The sequence below is a fragment of the Chiloscyllium plagiosum genome, unplaced genomic scaffold (genome assembly GCF_037043375.1).
Source record: "Chiloscyllium plagiosum isolate Xiang-an unplaced genomic scaffold, Cpla_swu_hap1 HiC_scaffold_45, whole genome shotgun sequence".
In the NCBI taxonomy this organism is placed as follows: domain Eukaryota; kingdom Metazoa; phylum Chordata; class Chondrichthyes; order Orectolobiformes; family Hemiscylliidae; genus Chiloscyllium; species Chiloscyllium plagiosum.
In genome coordinates, this window is record NW_028270183.1 from 2,428,125 (window position 1) to 2,448,850 (window position 20,726).

The following is a 20,726-nucleotide window of genomic DNA, read 5'->3' on the forward strand; positions in this document are numbered from 1 at the left end:
TTTCTACATTCAACATTATCTCATTCTGAGAAAGAAAACTTCACATTCAAACTTCACATTGTCACTTTTGTCTCTGGGCAATTAGAAAAATCCAATCTCCATTTTCCCAATTAGCAGATAAAACAATAGAATATGCTGTGGAGTCAGCACAGATCTTTTCCCAAAATATTTATTCCAAACCTTCCAAACACCCAACATCTATCACCCAGACTGACAAAGGTAGCAGATGTGATGGAGCTCAGCAGCAGCATTTAGTCTCCTGTTGTCAATTTAAATGTTTTTCTTTCCATGTTTTATTCATTTGTTACAGATTACATACCTCTGTAAGATGGTCTCTCTGCCAAAGAAACAGAGTGGTATTTGTGAAAGGGTACCAGTGAGAACCCAGACATGTGTCTGCCAATCATGCCATTCCTGAAACCTATGATTCCAACATGTATTATTCAGAGCAGTGTTCGCTATTTAACACGGTTTTCCGCAGAATTTTACTTTCAATGTTAAATGCCTTCGAGTAAAGATCGAGATAATTTTAACGGATTCATCTGTATCCAGAGAAACAGAAAGGTTAAAATAACATGTTGACGTCAGTTTAGCCAAGTTGCCAGAACTCTCTGTGGAAAAAAATCGGAAACGCTATTAGAAAGTTGATGAAAACTCAGTAAAACAATGCAGTCTGTTGGCCCATTTACTGCCCTGCAGAAGCTTGGAAAGGTCCAGTTTCCGCATAGAGCCAGCAGTACCCAGCTTTCTCCTAGGACTGGCTGCTGCTCGGGACCATTTAGCGATGGATTTCCAACTGTCTCCGCGCTTTGCAGGAGGTTACCTCTTTTTCCTGGCTTTTACCGGGACAGGTAATTATAAATATTTTTAATCTCCCTATTTGCTGAGGCTGGAGCCGGGTAGCGCCTCGGGTTGTTGTTATAATGTCCCGGCTCCAACCCTGAGCCCGCTCTCGGGGGAGTGGGGGGTGAAGATGGAAGATTCCCCTTATCCCTCCTCCCTCTGTGTCACAGACAGAGCCTTACACCCAGGAGGGCAGGGATGGTTCTGAGGGAAAGTGAGTACATTAATGATGGAGCAGTGAGAGTTGACGAGGATGATCAGTGTGTATTTCCGTGTCTGAAAGAGAATGGTGTTTCAAGGAGCTCACATAGAAGGCAGTTCGACATACACTTGAACAGGGAAAAGGTCCAATCAGAAAAGAAAATACAGCCGGAGCTACATGGATTTTCAGTAGCCTGGCCCAGTCTTTCTTTAGTGTGAGTTAAAGTGGAATGTGATTTTTTTTACAATTAGAGGCAATGTAGTGTTCAATTCTGTGCAGTAACCACTGTATTAGGAGGTCAGATGGTGGTTAGAACAGGGAACTAGCGATGTGATTTCTGTGAAGGCAGATCCTTTTTACTCAGTCAGTTAACTGTCTAGTAGAATATCTGCTATCTGCGATCTTAATGAACGAAATGTTTGTACTACTGCGTTTAGGGCTGATTGGAGTTTCCTTCCTAAGTGTTGGGAGTTCAGTTCAGGAGAACAATTTACTCCCAGCGGAAGAACTGGTTTTCAGATCAGGAGAAGCAATCAACCCAACTGAAGTTTGTGAGTTGATGGGTCTTCAAGTTGTTAGAATTGAAAAGAGGTTTAGGGCATTAGGATTGAAATAGGTTCATGTCAGCATTCTGATTTAAGTGGTAAAAAGGTCCCAGCAATCCAGGAAGGAGAACTGAGAAGTCAGTAAAGTAAGAAATGAAAGAGTTGAGCTAGGCGTAATATTTCTCTGAGACTGAGTACCTCTAAAGGATAGTGATTGAAACTTTACTATCTGTCTTAAGATCTTTCTAAATTGTCAAAGACATAGCTTTGTTTTTCTTCTTTTGTGTAGTAACTTTGGCCCAGAGTGTTTGTATGGGATGCCTGGGTACTCTGAAGAATTTGAGTTTCACATCACATTGAACCAGCAACAAATCTATTGATGCATGAGACCATGCCAGCATTGATACGGTCAAAGTTTTTAGCAAATTTGATGGATTAAATGCTATTAGAACATGAAGTTTAAAAAGGAATATTTTCTGTTGACAGCATTTGTTCATTCCCTATTCATGTGATAGCCTTGCAGTGAACCAGGATACATTCCAACAGATAATAGGTAAGATTTACAGAGAATGTAAGGGAGCCAGTGCATAGCTGACCTCTATGATGTCGATGAAAAGATACAGCCATCAACAACAGAAATCTATAGAGAGAACTGGGAAGGCCGGGTTCAGCTAAACTCAGACAAATACATTGTGTAGGTAAAAGAATGCCAGTCCTTTGGAATGATTTAGACACACTGGTGGTGGACTGGGGTGTACAAAATTAAAAATCAGCCAACACCAGGTTATAGTACAACAGGTTTATTTGGAAGCACTAGCTTTCGGAGCGATGCTCCTTCATCAGGTGATTGTGGAGAATAAGATTGTAAGATACAGAATTTATAGCAAAAGTTTACAGTGTGATGTAACTGAAATATTATATTGAAAAAGACCTGGATTGTTTGTTAAGTCTCTCATCTTTTAGAATGAACATGTTGGTTCCAGTTCTTTCATACGTAAATCACATTTTTTTTTTAAAAGTTACATTCTCAAGTGAATTTTAACAACAGTGTCATGCCGGCCCAGATAATGTATTGAGGGTGTTAGCTCCCTGTGTGAGGCTGTCTGTGCCACAATGGTCAGACTGATTCTAATCTAAAAAACAGATTTACAGAATCTTAGACGGATTCATGCAGTTTTTGAACAAACAATCCAGGTCTTTTTCAATATAATATTTCAGTTACATCACACTGTAAACTTTTGCTATAAATTCTGTCTTACAATCTTATTCTCCACAATCACCTGATGAAGGAGCGTCGCTCCGAAAGCTAGTGCTTCCAAATAAACCTGTTGGACTATAACCTGGTGTTGTGTGATTTTTAACTTAGTCCTTTGGAATGCTGTGCTCCTGACAGAATCAAGCTGTGAACTTAAAAATATCACAGCCATCTATCTCTGAGATGGATGCCTAAAGACACAAGAAAGAGTTGAAAAGTTTCCCACTATGTATTCAGTCTGCAGTTTTCTGATGTGTGAGAAAACGTTGTGGGTTAGTTAGCAAGTAGGGAAGCATGGTGGCTCAGTGGTTAGTGCTGCTACCTCACAGCACCAGGGACCCATGTTTGATTCCCCCCTCGGGTAATTTGTCTGCATGGAGTTTGTACATTCTCCCCATGTCTGCGTGGGTTTCCTCTGGGTGCTCCAGTTTCCTCCCACAGTGCACAGAAAATTGACCATAGTGTGCAGATTAGGTGGATTAGCCTAGGGAAATGCAGGGATAGGGTTGGGGGCGGGGGGGGGGGGGGGATGCTCTTCAGAGGGTCATTGTGGACTCGATGGGGACACTGTTGTGATTCTATGAATCTTTGATGTGTTGTGATGGATAATTCACAAGGGAGTTATTACTGATATTTGTTATATTAAGGTTAATATAAAAAAAGGTGCAGTATTGAAGGGAAGTTTTCTATTTCCTGCAGAATACAGGTCCCTGTGGATGAATAGATGTAGCTTGTAGTGGGTTTAAGTGAATGACACTATGAACTCAACTGTTAATTTTAAACTGGTTATTATAGGAATTCTCAATGCACATGGGATTGTTCAGCAAGTGCTATTCAATTGTAGATCCATCTTGAACATTACACATTCTGTTACGAGTCTTGTAACATTGGGAAAGTTGACTGCACCCACTATTATCAGTTTGGTTCATAAAGTGCTTCCCTTATACTTGCTAGAAACTCAATATTCAAATATATATAGGGCCCAGGCCTCTGCAGGAGAAGGCACCATTGGTGTTTTAATTAATCAAAGCAGTTCCCTGGTACATTCTCCATAGTAATGCCAATCAGAGAGATCATGCCAACTAATCACTATGTGGAAATCATGAAGCAGAAACCTTTCTTATTTTTAGGATGAGTGAACAGGAGAGACATGCTGCAATCAGTTCTGAAGAAGGGTCACTGGACCCAAAACAAGGACGTGAGGGGGAAGAGAAGTGTAATAGCCATCACGAAGGAGAAGGTGCTAGGGAAGCCGAAAGGTATGAAGGTGGATAAATAACTCAGACCAGTTCTGAAGGAGATAGCTGGAGGCATTGGTGGTGAGCTTTCAGGAATCACTGGAGTCTGGAAGGTTCAAATGTAACACCCCCTGTTTAATAAGGGAGGGAGGCAGAAGACAGAATCTATAAGCTGGATAGCCTGACCTCAGTTATTGGTAAGGTTTTAGAAGGAGAAAGTGAGGACTACAGATGCTGGAGATTAGAGTCAGAGAGTGTTGTGCTGGAAAAGCACAGCCAGTCAAGGCAGCATCCGAAGAGATCCTCAGATGTTGCCTGACTGATAAGGTTTTAGAGTCCATTATTAAGGATGAGTTGCAAAGTGCTTGAGAGTGCATGGTCAAGTAGGACTGAGTCAGCATAGCTTCGTCAAGGAGAGGTCAGGCCTGACAAATTTGTTAGAATTTTTAGAGGAGGTAACGGGCAAGTTAGACAAAGGCAAGCGAGGGGACCTGATCTATCTGGATTTCCAAAAGGCCTTTGACAGGGCGCTGCACAGGAGTCTGTAAAACAAGATAAGAAATCATGGTGTTGCAGCAAGTTACTGGCATGAACAGAGGATTGTCTGACTGGCAGAAGGGGAGGAAGGGCTCTTTTTCAGGATGGCATCCAGTGACCAGTGGAGTTCCGCAGATTCTGTGTTGGGACAGCTATTCACATTAGACATTAATGATCTGGACGATGGAACTGAGGGCATTGTTGCTAAGTTTGAGATGACACAAAGATAGGTGGCAGGAGAGGTAGTCGAGAGCATAGTGCTGGAAAAACACAGCAGGTCAGGCAGCATCTAAGGAGCAGAAGAGTCGATGTTTCGGACAAAAGCCCTTCATCAGGAAGGGCTTTTGCCTGAAACATTGACTCTCCTGCAGCTCGGATGCTGCCTGACCTGCTGTGCTCATTCCTGCTGAAGGGCTTTTGCCCGAAACGTCGATTCTCTGCTCTTTGGATGCTGCCTGACCTGCTGTGCCTTTCCAGCACTACACTCTTGACTCTAATCTCCAGCATCTGCAGTCCTCACTTTCACTTGGCGGGGAGGTAATATTAAGGAAGCAGGGAGGCTGCAGAAGTACTTGGACAGGCTAGGAGAATGGGCAAAGAAGTGGCAGATGGAATAGTGTGGGAAAGTGTGAGGATATGCATTTTAGTAAAGAGGACTATGGATCTGTACCTGATGGAGTTTAGAAAGGTGAGGGGGATCTCATTGAAGTGTACATAATACTGAGAGGCCTGGATAGAGTGAACGTGGAGAAGATGTTTCCACCAGTAGGAGAGAATGGGACCTGAGGGCACCGGCCTCAGAGTGAAGGAATGATGCTTTAGAACTGAGATAAGGAGGAATTTCTGTAACCAGAGGGTTGTGAATCTGTGGAGCTCATTGCCACAGAAAGCTGTGGAGGCTAAGCCATTCACTGCATTTAAGACAAAAGTAGATAGTTTTGTGATTAGTAAGTGGATCAAGGGTTACGAGTAGAAGGCAGGAGAACGGGGTTGAGAAACATTTCAGCCATGATCAAATGATGGAGCTGACTCGATCAGCCAAATGGCCAAATTTGCTCCTATGGTCTTATGGAAACATTGACTCTGCTTTCTCTCCCTAGATGGAGACCTACTGAGTTTCTCCAAAAATGTGTTTTTTTTGTTTCAGATTTCCAACAGCTGTTTGTTCTTTGAATAGTATTGATGTGACTTGTTCACTTTTTGGTCAATGTTAACCACAGGATGTTGAAAGTGGGGGAATCAGTCATCGTAATACCCATTGCATGTCAAAGGTTTATGGTTGAATTTTCTCTTGTTGGAGATGGTCAATATCTGGCACTTGTATGGTGTAAATGAAGCTTATTACTTGTCAGCCCAAACCTAGATATTGTCCAAAGCTTGCTGTATTTTAACATGGAGAATCGACGTTTCGGGCATGAGCCCTTCTTCAGGAATGAGATAAAAGGTAGGGAGGAGGGACTTGGGGGACGGGCATTGGAAATGCGATAGGTGGAAGGAGGTTAAGGTGGGGGTGATAGGCCGGAGTGGGGGTGGGGGCGGAGAGGTCAGGAAGAAGATTGCAGGTTAGGAAGGGCTCATGCCCGAAACGTCGATTCTCCTGCTCCTTGGATGCTGCCTGACCTGCTGCGCTTTTCCAGCAACACATTTTCAGCTCTGATCTCCAGCATCTGCAGTCCTCACTTTCTCCCTGTATTTTAACATGGACTGCTTCAATGTCTGATGAGTCACAAATGATGCTGAATATTGCACAATCGTCTGTAAACATCCCCACTTCTGACCTTATGATGGAGGGAAAGTTATTGATGAAGCAGTTGAAGATGGTTGGGCCAAGGATACTACTCTGAGGAACTCCTGGAGCTGAGATGACTGATCTCCAACAACCACAACTTTCTTCCTGTGTGTCAGGTGTGACCACAATCAGTGGAGAGTTTGCCCCTTGACTCCCATTGATTCCAGTTTTGTTAGGGCTCCTTGATGCCACACTCGGTTGAAGGCAGCCTTGATGTCGAGGGCTGTCACTCTCCCCTCCCCTCTGGAATTCAGCTTTTTTGTCCATGTTGAAACCAAAGCTTTAATGAGGTCAGGAGCTGAGTGGCCCTGGTGGAACCCAAACTGGGCATCACTGAACAGGTTATTGTTGAACAGCTGCTACTTGATCACACTTTTGAAAACCCCTTCATCAATTTTCTGACGATCTGAAGGAGGGTCATGGGCCGGGTTGGATTTGTCCTGCTTTTTTATATACAGGACCTACCTGGGCAATTTTCCTCATTGCTGGGTGATGTCAGTGCCGTAGCTATCCAGCAACAATTTGGCAAGGTGTGCAGGAAGTTTTGGTGCACACATCTTCAATACCATTGCTGCAACCTTATCAGGGCCTTAACCTTTGTAGTGCTCCAACCATTTCTTGTTATTATGTGGAGTGAATCTAATGAACACTCCATTTGTGTTGCTGGGGACCTCAGGAGGAGGCTGAGATGGATCATCTTCCTGAAGAAGGGCCTGTGCCCGAAACGTCGAATCTCCTGTTCCCTGGATGCTGCCTGACCTGCTGTGCTGTTCCAGCAATAAAGTTTCAACTGAGATGGATCATCCACTCAGCACGGGAGGCAATGGTTCAGTGCTAGTATTGCTGGACTGTTCATTCAGAGACACAGGAAATAGAACATAGAACAGTACAGCACAGTCCTTGGGCCCTCGATGTTGTGCCGACCTTTTATCCTATTCTAAGATCAAAGTAACCTCCATACCCTTCATTGTACTATCATCTATGTGCCTATCCAAGAGTCACTTAAATGTCCCTAATGTCCTGGGGACCTGGGTATGAATCCTGCCATGGCAGATGGTGCAATTTGAATTCAATAAAAAGATCTGGGTTTAAGAGTGCACTGACGACCATGAATCCATTGCCGATTGTCAGAAAATCCCACCTGGTTCATTCATGTCCTTCAAGGAAGGTAATCCTTACCTGGTTTGGCCAACATGTGACTCCAGATGCACAGCAATGTGGTTGACACTAAGCTGCTCTCTAGGCAATTTGGGCTCGGCAGTAAATGCTGGTCTAGCCAGTAATGCCCTCATCCTGTGAATGAATAAAAACAAAGTTCTGGCTTTTCAACCAAAAATATGTTTGTAATTGCCTTTGTCTTTGGAATGCTGTGCTGGGTTCTCCCATTATTAACATCGACCATATTAGTGGAGGGATGTTTAATTGTCCACAAGGTGTAGCGGGTACGATGGTTATATATTCTTAGATTATATAGGTTTAGGAAGGATTCCTGCATATGGAAAGCTAGAATACGTTACCCCACTATTAAAGAGAAAGGAAACAGGGAACTCACACAGCTGTTAGTCTTACATCAATAATCAGGAAAATGCCACAGTCTGTTATGAGCAATGGGATAAATAGACACCTGGATGATAATAATTTGTTTGGATATGATCAACATGGATTTGCGAATGGGAAACTTTAAAGATATTATGAACACAATTGATAATGGAGAGTTAAAGGACATAATACATTTAGATTTTCAGAAGACTTATGATGAGGTTCCCTACAAGAATCTGGTTAGAAAGATTAAAATGCATGGGATAGGAGGGAAGGATTACCGATTGGCAAACAGACAGGAAACAGAGAGTCGGTATAAATGGGTCATTCTCATGTTGGCAGCTGGGATGGATGGGTAACCACAAGGACCAGAACTTGGCCCCAGCTGCTCACAATCTTGACCAATGATTTCAAGGGGGAGAGGAAATGTAATATTGATCCAAAACAAAGCGGGAATGTGTGTTGGGATGAAGGTGTAAAGCAGCTTCTGGAAGATTTGGACAGGTGTCCTGATTGGTCAAGAACATGGCAGATGGAATGTAATTGGAAAATATAAGGTTATCCACTTTGGCGGGAGAAACAGATGTGCAGAGTATTTTGAGAAAGCTAAGAGATTGGAAAGTGTAGATGGATAAAGGCACCTAGGTGTCCTTATCAATAAGTCACTGAAGGCCAACCTACAGGAGTAGCAAGCTGTTAGAAAGGCTAATGGAATGGTAGTCTTTATTGCAAGGAGATTTGTGTACATGAGTAGTGAAGTCTTGCTTTAATTGTATCGGAGCTTGGTTAGACTGTAGTTTTGGTTTCCTTCCCTATATCATTACTATAGACAGGGTGCAACTACATTCCACCAGACGTGTTCCTGGGATAGTGGGACTGTCCGCTGAAGAGAGTTTGGACAAACTGGGTGTGTGATCTCTAGAGTTGCAAAAATTGAGAGGTGATCCTATTGAAACTTAGAAAATATTGAAAAGGTTATACAGATGTTATGACATGGAGATAGGCAGCCGAACCAAATCAGCCTTTTGGCTCTTGCCTGAAACGTTGGTTCTCCTGCTCCTTGGGTGCTGCCTGACTTACTATGCTTTTCCAGCACCACACTCTCGACAGCTACCCAGATTCTGATGGACTTCATCCCAACATCTTAAAAAACGTAGCAAGTGAGATAGTTGATTTTTTGCTTTTAATATTTGAAAACTCCCTTGATTCAGGCAAAATCTCATTAGATTTGAATGTAGCAAATGTCAAAAAGGGAGGAAAATGGAAAGCAGGGAACAACAAGGTAGTTAGCTTAACATCTGTCACCGGGAAAATTCTGGAAGCTATTATTAAAGAAATTATGACATGGCTATATTACATGATTTCAAGATTATTAGTCAACATGGTTTAGGAACATAGAACTGTGAGCAGTCTGAGCACCACACCCTGAAAGGGTATATTGGCCTTGGAGAGAGTACAACATAGGTTCCAGAATGATCTCTGGACTTCAGGAATAAGTAATGAATTTTTTTGATTTGATTTATTATTGTCACGTGTAACTAGGTACAGTGAAAAGTTTTGTTTTGTGTGCAGTACAGGTGGATCATACCATACAAAGATCACAAAGTGATAGAACAGAGCAAGGAATACAAGGTTCCAGCTGTAAAGAGGGTGCACAAAAAGCAAGATCAACTTTAGATTTAAAATTTGAAAGATCCATTCGTCAGTCTAATAGCAGCAGGGAAGAAGCTGTTCTTGAACCTGTTGGTACGTGTCTTTACGCTTCTGTATTTTCTGCCTTAAGGAAGAGTTTGGAAAAGATTATAGTCGTGCGGGAAGGGTCTTTGATATTATCTGCCTTTCTGTGGCAGCGAGAGGTGTAGATGGAGTCAATGGATGGAAAGTTGGTTTGTGTGATTAACTGGGATGTGTACATAACTCTCTGTAGTGTCTTACAGTTCTGGGGAGGGCAGTTGCCAAACTAAGCCATTATGCATCCAAATAGAATACTTTCTATGGTGTAACTATAATGGTTGGTGAGGGTCCTAATGGGCACACCAAATCCCCTGAGGCTCCATGAGGGAGAAAAGGTGTTGTTGTGGCTTCTTAACCATCATATCTGACCAGGACAGATTATTGGTGATCATCATTCCTAGGAACTTAAAATCTCGGACCATCTCTACCTCAGCTCTGTTGATGTAGATAGGCGCATGTCCTCCCCCTTGTTTCCTGAAGTCAATGATCAGCTCTTTGGGTTTGGTGACATTGAGGAAGAGATTTGTATCATTGCATCATGACACCAAGCACTTTGTCTCTTTGCTGTGTTCTGTCTTGTCATTGTTTGATATGTGGCTTGCATTGGTGATGTTGTCAGCAAACTTGTGGATAGAGTTCAGATGGGAGTTGGCCACACAGTGTGAGTGTACAGGGAGGACAGTAAGGGGCTGAGAATGCATTCTTGCAGGGTGCCAGTGTTGAGGATTATCTTGGAGGAGATGCTATTGTCTATCTTCACTGATTATGGTCTGTGGGTCAGAAAGCTGAGGATCCAATTGCAGAGGGCGGAACTGAGACCTGGGTTTCGGAGTTTTGAGATTAGTTTGGTTGTAATGATAGTGTTGAAGGTGGAGTTGTAGTCAATAAGTAGAAACCTGACAGAGGTATTCTTATTATTCAGATGTTCTATGGATGGATATAGGGCTAGGGAGATGGCATCTGCTGTGGACCAGTTGCACCATTGGGCAAATTACAAGGGATTGAGGCAGGTTGGGAGGCTAGAATTAATATGAGCTAAGACTAATCTCTCAAAGCATTTCATAGTGATGGAGGTCAGAGCCACCAGGCAGTAGTCATTGAGGCACGTTGCATGTGTTTTCTTTGGTTACCAGGATGAAGAGAGATTTTGCAAATTAGGAACAGATTCAGGAATTACTGCAGAAACTCAGGTCTGGCAGCATCTATGGAAAGAAAGCAGAGTTAACATTTGGAGTGCAGAGACCCGCCTTCAGTAGTATGAGAAAAAGGGCTTATAGAACAGCAGGTACAGACAAGCTGCACTTCAGCCAAACCTGTGAACAAGAATCTTCCCATCATTTCCTTCACCCATAACACACATGTTTTTCTCCCTTTCTGTCTGAATGGGCACTTTATAAAGGGGTTAAAGGTGTAGCTGATAGATTTATGTATCAACAATTATTAATTGTATGTGTATCAGTCGTTAGAATATTTATATGGAATAAAGAGTATCTTGCTAGGTACAGAAATGCAGCCTGTGCTCTGTCAATTTGGGACTAAAAGACAGGTAAAGCAGGGAATTTTCAAAGAATCCCTACAGTGTGGAAACAGGCCATTTTGGCCCAACAGGTCCACACCGACCCTCTGAAGAGTAACCTACCCAGACCTCTACATTTACCTCTAACCTACACTACCCTGAATACGATGGGTAATTTACCTAACCTGCACATCTTTGGATTGTGAGAGGAAACCGGAGCACCCGGAGTAGACCTACGTAGACACGGGGGGAATGTGCAAACTCCACACAGACAGTCGCCCAAGGCTGGGATCGAACCCGAGTTTCTGGTGTTTGGAGACACAGTACTAACCACTGAGCCACTGTATCGCCCGTTCAGCATTATCATACTAGTACATTCACTTTTGTCATCCAAGTCATTAATAAATATTGTAAATAATTGTGGCCCAGCAATAACCCCTGTGACATTTCACTCGTTACAGGTTTTCATCCCAAAAAGGCTCCCCTAATGGTAATTCTCTGACTTCTATTAGTTAGCCATTCCTCTATCCACATTACCATGGGCTCTTGCAACTAGTCTAAGTAGGGGGTACATAATTGCTAGTTATATTGAGCACTGATGAGACCAAACCTACAGTAGAGCTAATTGAATTGAAATAAAACATTTGGAAAGGCTTTCTGGAGCAGATGCTGAGCAAGTGTTTCCTCTGGCTGTAGAATCAAAGACACAGACTCAGTCCTAGATTACAAAGTTGGCCATCTGTTACTGGGATTAAGAAATATTTCTTTACTAAAGGGATTGCGAATTTATGAAATCTTCTATCCAAGAGAGTTTTGAATGCTCAGTGTCGATAGGGTTATCTTTCATGACGGCCAGAGTGCAATCCATTAAGGGTTTCCATCTGATCCTAAAACCAACGTCATTAAAATACAGCTGAAAAGAAGCAACAGATTCTGCAACTACAAGTAGCTTCTCTTCCACATTTGCCTATTGAGTTGACCAACTGTAAAGCGGGAATGAAAGACTTTTGCTTACTTGAATTTTGCACACTTTTAAAAAAAAACTTTAACTTCTGTAGCCATGCCCCGAACACCGGGGCTTGATTTCCACCATATTGCCCCGGAGGAGATTAAAAAAGTAAAATACCTAAACAGTGAGAGAGATGCAGCCTAGAGCATGAATCATAAAAGATTTGTATGAGGGTGCAGTAGTTGGGAATTGCGAGGGGACTTGAATACAAAAGTAGGGAGCTTATGTTTTGGGTGAAACACATCTGGAGTGCAGGATTGGTCCCCTTATTTAAAGAAGGATGTCAATGTGTTGGAAGCAGTTCAGAAAACCTTAACGAGACTAATACCAGGAATGAGAAAAGGTAGGGCTTATAACTGCTGGGAATTGGAAGAGTAAGAGGTACTTTGATTGAAGCATATAAATTCTTGAGGGGTCTTCATAGTGTGAATGTGAGGAAGATCTTCCCTGTTGTTGGAGAATCCAGAACTAGCAGTGACTGCTTAGAAATCAGGCATCACCATTTTAAAGGGAGGGATGAGGGACATGTTTTCCTTTTGGACTGTCATGAATCTTTGCACTTCTGTTCCTGAAAAGGCAGTGGAGTGTTTGGATGTGTTTAAGACAGAGCTGGATTGATTCTTGGTAAGGAAGGGAGTGAAAGGTTAATGTGACTGGGCAGGAATGTGGAGTGATGAGGTCAGCCATAAATTTATTAAATGGCAGAGCAGGCTTGAAGGACCAATGGCCTATTCCTGCTCCATGTTCATCTGTTCATCTGTAAACTGATCCAGAGATTTGTTCAGAATTGTTCATGTTCTCAATGAATTCCAAATCCCGATATTTACTGTGATTTGTATCCACAGTGGGAAAAGTGACTGGATTGGAGCTACAGGTCAATGCAAACCCCCTGGCTGTGGCATTTGGTGACCCTTTGGTGGTGAACTGCAGTACGTCATGTGCAGGATCTTACATAGCAATCGAAGGACTAAGAAATTATCCCAAACTGGAAAGTGATCAATGGGTCTCAGTTAATATCACAAGTATCCACAGGTGGTCTTTCTCGATAATATGTTTCGTACAATGTGAGAATACGACTGACATTAAAAGAGAAGACATAACTGTATATAGTAAGTGGAAAATTTTATATTAACAAATAAAATAAAATGGTGATAGAATTTACATGTTTTAGCCTGTACAGCAAATGTTTGGCTAAAGGAATCTTAATGTGTTGAAAAGCTGCAGTGTCACCCAAAACTGTTTTACATACAAACTGAGGAGATAAGCTCAGTCAAAATTATGGAGTACAGACAAACATAGAGACACCGTAAGGACAAAATGACAGCCACATTTAGAATGAAGTAACTCACAGGTTATTGAGGCTGGGCAAAGGGCAAGATGTCATCACATAACCAGCAGTCACAGTCGCTTCAGTATTGTAGCATCATAGACAAGGATGTGTCAAGTGATCACTCTATTGGAGCAGATAATAAAATTGGTAATTGTCTCAGCACATATCAAAGCATTCCAAAATGACCTCTTGGCAAAAGGCAAGGTCAAATCATTGATTCACTATGAGCAGATGGCAGAAAATATGAGGCCATTGTGGCTGGACAACATTCGGTACTAGGCGCAGTATCAGCACTGTAACCAGGACAGAAAAAGCAAGCAAACTGTGTGCTCCAGTGTTACCACAAAGCTGTCCTGCCTGACAAGATGTATGTGGTTCTAAAGAAGACTGGTCCCTTATATCCAAGAAATGTATCTCCAAGCATGCAGGCTGCACTAGGAAAAGAAAACCAGAAAACAAGCACAATAAAGACAGCAGTGACAGCAAGAAGTACACAAGGAGACTGAGTCCACGTAAGCTAATACACAAAGTTCATGGCAATGCAGACACAAGTCAAGAGCCAGAATTATTTTTATATTCACTTGTGGGACATGAACATAGCTGGGTGGGCCCAGCATCTATTGCCTGTCCCTAGTTGCCCTTGACGAGGTGTAGTGAGCAGCCTTCTTGAACCACTGTAGTCCACATGCTGTAGGTAGACTCACAATGTCCTTAGGGAGGGAATTCCAGGATGATGAACCAGTGACATTGAGGAATCACAACATATTTTCAAGTCTGGTTGGTGTGTGGCTTGGAGGGCAACTTGCAGGTGTGTTGTCAGAATAGAACAGCTTTCAATCATAAAGTCATAGAGTCGTAGAGATGTACAGCACAGTAACAGACCATTTGGTCCAACTTGTCCATGTCGAAAAGATATCCCAACCTAATCTAGTCCCATTTGCCAGATTTGGCTCATATCCCTCTAAACCCTTCCTATTCATATATCCATCCAGATGCCTATTAAATGCTGTAATTGTACCAGCCTCCACCACTTCCTCTGGCAGCTCATTCCATACACGTACACTCTCTGTGAAAAAGTTGCCCCTTAGGTCCCTTTTAAATCTTTCCCCTCTCACCCTAAACCTATGTCCCTCTAGTTCTGGACTCCCCCACCCCAGGGAAAATACCTTGTCTATTCACCCTATCCATGCCCCTCATGATTTTATAAACCTCTATAAAGTCACCCCTCAGCCTCCAACGCTCCAGAAAAATAGCTCCAGCCTATTTAGCCTCTCCCTATTGCTCAAACCCTCTAATCCTGGCAATATTTTCTGAACCTTTCAAATTTCATAACATTCTTGTTTTAGGAGAGAGACCATAACTGCCCACAGTATTCCAGTGTCTTGTCCAGTCCCACTTTGTAAATGGAGCACACTGTGGGACAAAATCAACTCACGAGAAGTTTTTGCCAGAAACAATGTTGTTTTCTCAGGCAGAGCTGGCAAACACCACTCCAAGCCAAGACTAACACAGGAGAGAATGCGATATCCCATCAGTCTGAATTTTGAAGGATATCATTGGAATTCAGTAGTACACTGATAACTGCTACATTAACTGCATACAATGGTTTATCCAAGCCGTGCATTGGCACATTCTGATCACAATGCAGCTCTGGCAATTTGGCATGGAGATCACAAGTATTTTAGCTGATAGAGCCAAGTGAACTGATAGTGGCAGAACCACCAACCTATATGGACCTTGACTTTATGCCTATCTCTGAAATCTGCGAGGGCAGCAGAAGAGACCAAGACTCACATTGGGTCATTCCAGGATATACAACAATGTAACCAGATAGGTTTGATTCTGCAGGAAGTTTTAAAGGTGGTGTTGTGTTGCGTGTTAGAGAAGTGCAGTATTCACATACAAAGAAGCTTAAGTGTCAGCTTGATGGCCTGGAATGCATTAGGATTGTCCATCATGTGGATCACCTCATAGACGCTTTGGAAATGCTGGGCTGGTTGGCAAACTCAATAAAGATGCAGACATTCCAGTGGATCTATAAACACTTCTATGTTTTCACCTTTAGTGTATTTGATTTAACGTCACTTCTATGTTTTCACCTTTAGTGTATTTGATTTAACGTCTGGGGAAAAGAAACAGGAATGTTGTAATATTGCTTTAAGAGCAGTGTTCCCTATACAGATGGAGCAAAGGTTAGGATATCCTCACTGTCCAGAATCACTGCAGCACTCAAAGGCAAGGATGTGACTGGATATTATACTGGATGTCTTAATTTTTTTCTAAGTAACCTCAAAAGAGATCTTAAGGTGAACAGAATCAATGAGATTTTGTAGTTCATTTGTGTTCTGTATAGCTTGTGTCAACAGTCACTAACTCATCATTATAGTGTAAAGAAGCTGTGACTGTATGATACGTTTATGAGAGACAGCATGTATCATCACAGGAAGTTGTACAATCTGACAAGATCGAGCATTCAAACAGAGTTGTGGCAGGATGCAGACACAGTAAGATGGTCCTTAAATAAAGTGAATGTTTTCCTTAACTGAGCACATTCTTTAGCTGAGATATTATTTCAGTGGTGAAATAGTTTAGCGAGTCAGAGAGTCATACAGTCCTTGAGCACGGGTTTGCACATATACCTATCTACACTAATCTCACTTTTCAGCACTTGGTCCGTAGCCTTGAATGTTATGACACTTCAGAGGTTCATCCACATACTTTATAAACATTGTGAGGTTTCTTTCCCTCCTATTAAGATGAATAAACCATATTCTTCAAATTTTAGTTCAAACACTCACCACAGAACAACACACATTAATGTCCAGGTCCTCTGTAAAATGACAATTTTTATTGTTGGTTGTTTCAATGAACTTCAGTTAGAAATCTTTTAATTGAAAGTTACTTTTAACAATGCTACTGATGTCAGTAGTAATTTCAGTTTTCTAATCAGAGTATCAGTTTGAGCTGAAAATGTGTTGCTGGAAAAGCGCAGCCGGTCAGGCAGCATCCAAGGAGCAGGAGAATCGACGTTTCGGGCATAAGCCCTTTTAACAGTTTGAGCTGTGTGCAGATTGAGAAGTCCCCAAGTCAATGTGCTGAGCAATGACGAATAATGAATGGCAAGGTATAAATGTGATTGGCTGAAATATCTAGTCTGGTACATGTATAACATTGTGTGACAGTGAATCATTGGGAAGGACAGGGCTCCATGGTCCTCAGAAATGTTATTTCCCATACCAGTTGAAGTTACCATGAAGGACTCTCCTTTTCAGCTGCTGCCCTCATCTGAGGTATGGTGACCATCTGGTTAAACCAGCATCAGTCATCTCTCTAATGGTCCTTGTGGACTTTACTATCTCAGCGAATCCTGTCAACTGTAATTCTCCTTTAACAGATCGAGAGATAAACATTACAGTACTCCCTGAAGTGCTGGAGATTAACAGAACATATCATCTGGAGTGCATTGGCCCAAGAGTTTATCCAAACAACAAACTCATTCTCACATGGCTAAGAGGCAGTGAGATTATTCAGAGAAATTCCACAGGCGAACCAGGTTCTGTGGATGAAGATAAAAGGTTGAGAAATGTCTTCAATTTCGTTGCAAGTCGATCAGATGATGGACAGGAGTACACCTGCTTGGCTGAAGTGGACTTGGGCTCTAATACCACAAAGTCAATCACAAACTCTTCTGTCACTCTGCAAACGTACTGTAAGTTAAATTGTAACAGGTTTTGTTGATTCATCTCTATGTTCTGGTTGCAGCAATAAGGGGCCTTTATCAGTAAAGTTTTGGATCACATTGAAATCTCCTGTGTTGAAAGGACTTTGCTGATATTTTAAACCTAAAATCACTGGGAATACAGGTCTGCAAAGCAGTTCAGAAAACCCACAGACCTGAAATGTTAACTCAGTTTTACTCTCCTGAAATGCTTCTTCAATTGCTGAGTATTTCAATATTTTCTTTTTTTAAATTTTTGACTTGTGGGATCTGCAGTATTTTAATTTTTTATTAAGCAAAAAATTAATCCCTTTCAACTCAGGAGATAGAGTAACTTCACCAGGTTGATATGGTAACAGAGCTGGTATTTATTGAAATGCACTGATCACCCAGAAAGATACAGTGATTAGATTCTCTACAATATGGAAACAGGCCCTTCGGCCCAACATGTCCGCACTGACCCTCCGAAGAGTAATTTACCCAGACCCATTCCCCTACCCTATATTTACCCCTGACTAATGCATCTAACACTATGGGCAATTTAGCATGGCCAAGTCACCTGTCCTGAACATCTTTGGATTGCCACTATTTTTAAGGTGGAGATAAATAGATTCTTGATTATTAAGAAAATTAAAGATGATTATGCCTATGAAGAAGTGGGTAGAATTGAGGTTAAAATCAGATCATTGATGATTTTAATAATGGCAGAACAGGCTCAAAGAGCCTGACAAATTACTCTTATTCCTTGGTTGTACACGTGCTTGTAAGTTGGCACAAAATTATTCATAGAAACCTTAGCCAAGTGAGTTAATTATCAACTCATGCAGTGATTCCATCCCATCTCCACTCCACAAGGTTGCCATAGCAGCCTTGAACAGATTGGAGATTGAAAGACTGCTCTCTAACTGTACAAATTTCCAGTTTACATCAAGTTTATGATTGCTATTCCCTCAATAGTTTTTTTAAAATTCTGACCTTGGAAATTTTGATTTAAATATAGCATTTGTCTAGTCAATAGGGAGCAAAACCTCATGAAAATTTGGACAACTCATTGTGTATAAAATTGTGCCACCGTTTAATCAACATTTTATTGTTACAAATACATTACAGGAAAGTTCCACATTAATCTGCCATATAGTTGACTCAAATCTCATTTATAAAGCAACAAATGACATCTAAGAATGTTCTCAACATAACAATGAATATGTCATAAGCAACGACAAAGATTGGTAATTACAACACTCCAAACTATTCATTAAGCACACAAAAATAATTGCAAGTAGTTAGCAGCATAAACTCAACTAAATAAAATCCATCAAAATACTTTAGTTAAATTCATTTGTGGGATCTGGGCCAGCATTTATTCCCCGTTTCTAGTTGCCCTTTGAGAAGGTGATGGTGAGCTGCATTCTTGAACCGCTATAGTCCATGTGTTGTAGGTTGACCCACAATGCCCTGAGGAAGGTAATTCCAGTATTTTGACCCAGTGACAATGAAGGAAGGCGGATATATTTCCAAGTCAGGATGGTGAATGGCTTGGAGGGGAACCTGAAGGTGGTGGTGTTCCCATGTATCTGCTTTCTAAAAAGCCCTCTCTGTCACCATGTTCATTTCTCAACCCCCCGAACACGAGAAAATCAGTCTCAGTAAACCATTCAAAATCATAGTCATGATATGATGTATATTTGAAATATCTCTGATAAATTTCCTAAATCCATCTTTTACAGACTGTTCCAATTATACAGCCACGGCCATACTTCCTTACACAACAAATCCTCCTATAATCATCTCACCATAAATAATGCCCAGGCAATTCAACTTAATTATATTATTGTCAATGTCCTTCAGAGTGACTTTTTGTATATTGGACATTTGAGTTGTTTATTAAAGATACTCCATGTTAAATAAATTCAAGCCTTCTTTGGGGAGAATTAGAAACAAGCATAATAACAGTGTGGTATATTGGTGGCATCATTGTGGAGTTTTCCAGTTTACCAGGATTCAGATTGCATTCCCATATTGCAGGTGGCCCAAAGCTCTGCAGCAAAGCCCCCCCCACCACCACCATTAGGAATAAGCAGTGAGTCCGTTCTGGGCAATTTGCACAAGGGCAGAAATCTGGTCACAGAATTGTTTCGCACATCACATACAATTAAACCATTTAAATTAAATTGAGATATCATTGCTTTTTAACAAGATCAGCTGGAAGTTGCATTGCTCCTAATTTCAAATCATTTTGTTTTACAGATAAACCAATCATTACAGCTCTATTAGCAAATAACAAAAGTGTCTCCAAGTCTCCAGTATATTTCAGTAAAGGTGAATCTATTATATTACAATGTGACTACCAAGGAAATCCACGCCCAACACTGAAATGGGAATGGCCCAAACAAAGCAATGTTGTGATTAATCCTTCAGGAGTTCTCTGTATTTCTGATGCTACAACTAAAAATAGTGGAACATATAAATGTTCAGTTATGAACCAACTTGGAGCTGAAGAGAAGATCGTGGACATCAGCATCGAAGGTGAATCAAAAATATCAAAGCTGATTGATTAAATTATTTAACTTCACTAAAAACCCGTGGTGTAAATCTCTACTTCAAACAGAAAAAAAAGTGAAAGTTTTGGCCTGTCTAACACCAAAGTCGAAAGATCAGACAAAACCTTTTCCAAGGTCTCTTCTGTTTCATTCCAACCTCCAACAGATTTAAAAGTTCATCCTCTCACAACTTCACTTACACAGTGGGGGAAAACAATCTCCATGTACTTACTGGAAGAAATGAACGGTTGTAGGCCTTTATGGGAAAGTTTGTGCAAGTGTCCAGAAACTTGATCATAGAGTGGACTTTTGTAAACAGACAGAGAGACTTCAGGAAGTCAGAGAGAAAGTGAAAGAATTCTTAAACCAGTAGACATGATGTGGAGGTTCTGGTGTTGGATTGGGGTGGACAAAGTTAAAAATCACACAACACCAGGTTATAGTCCAACAGGTTTATTTGGAAGTACAAGCTTTCGGAGCGCTGCTCTTTCATCTGGTAGCTAGTCGGGCAGGATCATAGGACACAGAGTTCAGAGTAAAAGATCAAAGTGTCATACAATTGATGCGATGTATTGAACAAACTTAGATTGCTGTTCAGTCTTTAATCACTTAAAATGGGGATGCAGGTTTCAATTCATTAATATGTAAATCCCAGAACTTCTTTCAAATCATAGTTCCAAGATAACATAAGATTTTATAAAAAATTGTGACATCTCAGCTCAGACAATGCATTAAAGCTGTGAGTTTAGAATCTATCTATATCCCAATCTTGAGGCAGATTGGTTCTATTTCCAAAGTAGGAATTTATAAAATATTACATGGACTGACTGCTTACAGATTGTGTGCTATTTGAACAAAATTGAATGTATCTGCAACTACAGATCCCTAATCAGTGGAAACAGATCATGAGATTAGTAACTGAGAAAGCACT

The 20,726-nt window shown here is 41.4% G+C and overlaps 1 protein-coding gene across 4 annotated transcripts in view; it reads left to right on the forward strand.

The window, feature by feature from the left end:
- The window catches only part of LOC122552310 (intercellular adhesion molecule 4-like), a 118,103-nt gene that overhangs the window by 93,202 nt on the left and 4,175 nt on the right, over positions 1-20,726 (forward strand). For 2 of the 4 annotated variants that reach the window (XM_087983524.1, XM_043695046.2), the window contains exons 2-4: positions 13,053-13,316; positions 16,932-17,246; positions 19,503-19,781. In XM_087983524.1, the coding sequence (XP_087839650.1) occupies positions 13,053-13,316; positions 16,932-17,246; positions 19,503-19,781 (858 nt within the window). Of the gene's footprint in view, positions 1-666; positions 852-944; positions 1,058-13,052; positions 13,317-16,931; positions 17,247-19,502; positions 19,782-20,726 lie in introns of those variants that run through there. The other 2 variants (XM_043695044.2, XM_043695045.2) reach the window with 2 other exon arrangements.